At 41.8% G+C, this 4,042-nt stretch overlaps 1 protein-coding gene across 1 annotated transcript; it reads left to right on the plus strand.

The window, feature by feature from the left end:
• Positions 1-9: 9 nt before the first annotated feature.
• LOC117750821 (protein lifeguard 3-like) lies at positions 10-3,588 on the plus strand. Its single transcript, XM_034562204.1, has 11 exons — positions 10-256; positions 525-592; positions 723-787; positions 896-949; positions 1,105-1,155; positions 1,296-1,335; positions 1,533-1,570; positions 1,699-1,786; positions 2,097-2,192; positions 2,315-2,368; positions 3,439-3,588. Exons 1-11 carry the CDS (start codon positions 10-12, stop codon positions 3,586-3,588), a joined length of 951 nt encoding a protein of 316 aa, XP_034418095.1.
• Positions 3,589-4,042: the final 454 nt, after the last annotated feature.

Consider the following 4,042-nt stretch of genomic DNA (forward strand, 5'->3'; position numbering starts at 1 on the left):
GGAAAGATCATGACGTCTAAAACTGATAATCCTCCACCCTACGAGGATGCACTGCACCATCCTAAGTATGGAAACTACCCCCACCAGCCACAGCGTGGCTCCCCTCATCCACCACCTCCGTCTTACAGCCCCAGTCCGGGCATGTACCCAGGCGTCTACCCGCCAGCTGGGATGTGGGCAGCCTCTGGCTTCTCTGCATCTGGGATGCCGACCACAATACCGACTCTGTCTGCTGGAGTGCCTCCATCCAACCAAGGTTCTGAGGAGATGACACAGGACTTAGGTTATTCAAGTCTTGCATTATATTAAATTAGCTTCTAGGTGTAAGTAGCACTTAAATGGCTCTTATTGATAGCACTTTGTAGTTTAACTTTATTGAAGAAATTGTACTTGCTTGATTCTTGTTGTTCTGAGTTTGGACTCATGGTTTAATGCACTTATTGTAAGTCACTTTGGATAAAAGCGTCAGCTAAATGACATGTAATGTAGTATAAATTACCACTTTGCTGTTCCCAATTCTGCAGGAGACATGGACGATCTTCTGAGCACCCAGTGGGAGAGCACATCTGTTCGGCATGCCTTCATTAGAAAGGTAATGATTCCCATCATTGGTCATGTCACACACAGGACCTTTTCTGCGTGTCTGATGACAATCATGTGCAGCCATTGAAATGATTTATTATGTGTTCAACAGCACTTCTTGGTTTTGTGTTTGTGGGCAGGTTTACTTAATTTTAACGGCACAGCTTGCCGTCACCTTTTCAGTTGTTGCTGTCTTTACATTTGTGTAAGTGTCCCCCGTTCATCACGGATTAATATTCCAGAGTTGAATGTATCTGGTGGAAGGTGAGGCACAGTTTACTCCGAGTGATCCCTCATGTCTCTGCTTTCATAGGGACCCAGTGAGGCTATTCGTCATCAAATACCCGGGCATCTACTGGGCATCTTTGTGAGTTACACTGCAGGAACAAACCAATAACATACTTTCAGTGCAATTAAACATAGACTGAGCAACTCCCCAGAAGCGACACTATTCTCAGTGCTATTTTTCTCATGACATGCTGTTATATCCAGTAACAATCATAGTGATTTATGTCTCAATAGTGTGGTCTATTTTATGGTTTACTGCATTCTCGTCTGCTGCAAAGAGCCGAGGTGAGCATAGCCCTGGCCTTTTTAATACGTTATAAATCGTTTTTCTACTGATAATGTTATATCTTGTAAACATATGCATAACCCATAATTGAGTGTGAGTGTGTATATATCTTTTAATGTTCCTCTTTTCTTGTGTTCAGGAGGCGTTTCCCATGGAACCTTTTACTGCTGGGAATATTTGTAAGTCTTCTTTGTTATAGACGTTGGGTAGGAAGGCAATATTGGGTATGATCCATCAGATCCATATGGTCAAACTAAGAACATATTGGAATGTGACTGGAATAATAAAGCAGAACAAAACAAAGACAGCCAGTAAGAAGAAAAAAAAACTGAAAAATATTCCAACCCACTCATTGTTTACATGTTGTATCTTGCAGACTCTCGCCTTGTCTTACATGTCTGGGACAATTTCGAGGTGAGTCTTTGGCTCAAACTCAGGCAATACACCCAAAAAAATACAAATACTGTACATTTTGATGCTGATGCATTACACCCCGTGATATCCTTAGTGTTTGTTTGAATAATTATATGTATCTTTTACAGCTATTATGAAACAAAGGCAGTGTTTCTCGCCATGGGAATAACCGCATTAGTTTGCATAGCTGTTACGATCTTCTGCTTCCAAACCAAGGTAGATGGAGATGTAAACTGTGTCTTTCTGTGTCACAGGATGTCTTTGTTGTCAGTGTGAAAGAGCGCCTTTGTCTCATATTACAATGGGGCACGGAGTTCCTTTAAATATTTATCAACATTTTGGGATAAGATGCGCAACCGACTTCTCTGTCTGATGCAACTCGAGACAAATAAGTAAAAAATCCATCCACCCAACGTTTTGTTTTTTTCCTTCGCCTAATTCTGATCCTCTTTCAAATGATAAAGACTGCTGCTCCAAGCATGTTGCCTTCCCTTTCCTCCCGTTCGTGACTCGTTTCTGGCTGCAGGTGGACTTCACCTCCTGCGGGGGACTTCTCTGCATCTCCTCCGTTGTGCTCATGATCATTGGGATCGTTACAGCTGTCGTCCTCTCCTTCCAATATGTGAGGACTCCCTGGTCAAATTCTTTCATGTGATTCTCTTCACTTGTGTTTCTCAGTGTGAGAAGTAGAAGTTATTTAGAGGGTCTCTCACATTCAGAGGCCTTTCTTATGTCCCTCCACAGGTCCCGTGGCTGCATATGCTCTACGCCGCAATCGGAGCCATCGTTTACACTCTGGTGAGTGGACGCTCATGTGGATTTAAGGGGAGCATTTGGGCCTGGTATTTATCACAAGGTTATTGTTGAATAGCAAGAGGCTTAATGGTCCCAACACCGGGGATACATAGATGTTTGCTAGACCTAACAACATGCTGATAATCTGATATTTATAGAGCCTTATATCCATCGGGCGCAGGAGGAAAGACCGTGCGTCAAATTGAAATGGTTGGTCACCATAAGAACATGACGATGCTCAGGACATTTCAAAGCATTCTGCCTCTACGTTTATGGGATATCATCTGTGGTAAATTCGTGTTTTGTTCAGAGAGTGGTGCAAAGTGGAAAGGGTTCATTCTTTGGGGATATTAAACATGATCAGTACATTTAATTGCACACTAGATGTGTATATTTTTGGCATGGCTCATGTCGGTCCAACCCGTTTGTCCCGAATGGAATAACTCAACTATTGGATGGAATGCCGTCAGATTGTGTCCAGACCGTCGTGGTTCCAAGCCGGTGTATCCTAAATGACTTTGGTTATTCCCTGACTTTCCCTATAACAGCAACAGTAAGTCAAAGTGTTCTTCTTGTCCAATAAAAGTAAACATCCAGTGGATGGGTTGGCATTAAAAGATATAAAAAATTCTCAGCTCGTATCAAATGGCCGTGGTGGTCCCACAAGAGGTTCCGATTATTGGTAGTTTTGAGTGAAATGTCTCAACAAGTATTGGATGTGTTGCCATGACATCCACCCCCAGGGTGATTTGTAATCACTTTGGGAGGCCTCTGACTTTTTTCTCTTGCATCAACATGTCATTTTTTTTATCTTATACTATGGTTGATGAAAAATTTGCTATAAAAATAATGACACTCCCATTAGCCTCAGGTGCACTTTGTATACTAGCAAATATTAGTATGCGTACATGCTTAGATGGGGAACATAGTCGATATTACCTTTTAGCACTCAGAACACGGCTCTGCTTGATGCTTTATGTTCGAGGTGAACAAGAATATGTGAATCTCCTCCCCATCATGCACTTAAAAAATGTGTATTCATTCTTTTCATGATAATCTCCTCTTTCTGTTAGTTTTTAGTATACAACACCCAGCTTCTTATTGGAAATCGGGAGTCGGCCATCAGCCCAGAGGAGTACATCTACGGAGCGCTCTCTCTCTATATTGACATTGTTCACATCTTCCTCTTCATCCTTCAGGTCAGTGGCGCTGCTACTGAGTAAACTCCCGGATGGAGCTTGTTGTCTACTTACAGGGAATCGTTTGACAACCACAATGCTATATGTAAACAAGTGTGTCAGTCAGGGTGTTTCAATACCAGCTATCTATCAATGTTGAAATGCCAAGCTATATGTTACCATATGGTTTGTTATTTTATGCAGGTAACACTTGTATTCCTGCCGTGTGACTCAGGGCAGTATATTTAGTCCTTGACTGACCCAACTGTGAATGAGGAGAGAAACTAAAGCACTTGTACATGTTATTTTGTCTTGCCGTTGTGCTATTTTAGTAGGTTGTGCGTCATGTCGCCAAGAGAGATTACATTGAGCATACACTGGAGTGGACATTAATGTGCACGTTTATAGAATGCATTAGTCTGTAAACTGTTACTTTTATCAGATGTCATCTGTCATGAATTTAGAAACAGTACGCACAAAAAAAACATTCCACAAAAAG

This window comes from Cyclopterus lumpus, chromosome 21 (assembly GCF_009769545.1).
Source record: "Cyclopterus lumpus isolate fCycLum1 chromosome 21, fCycLum1.pri, whole genome shotgun sequence".
Classification (NCBI taxonomy): domain Eukaryota; kingdom Metazoa; phylum Chordata; class Actinopteri; order Perciformes; family Cyclopteridae; genus Cyclopterus; species Cyclopterus lumpus.

Bases quoted from the DNA above. Each gene is read 5' to 3' on its own strand.
- LOC117750821 (XM_034562204.1), top strand. From the start codon at position 10: ATGACGTCTAAAACTGATAATCCTCCACCCTACGAGGATGCACTGCAC. The intron at 593-722 runs GTAATGATTCCC...GTTTGTGGGCAG, and splicing joins GGCATGCCTTCATTAGAAAG to GTTTACTTAATTTTAACGGC. The intron at 2,193-2,314 runs GTGAGGACTCCC...GTCCCTCCACAG, and splicing joins TCGTCCTCTCCTTCCAATAT to GTCCCGTGGCTGCATATGCT.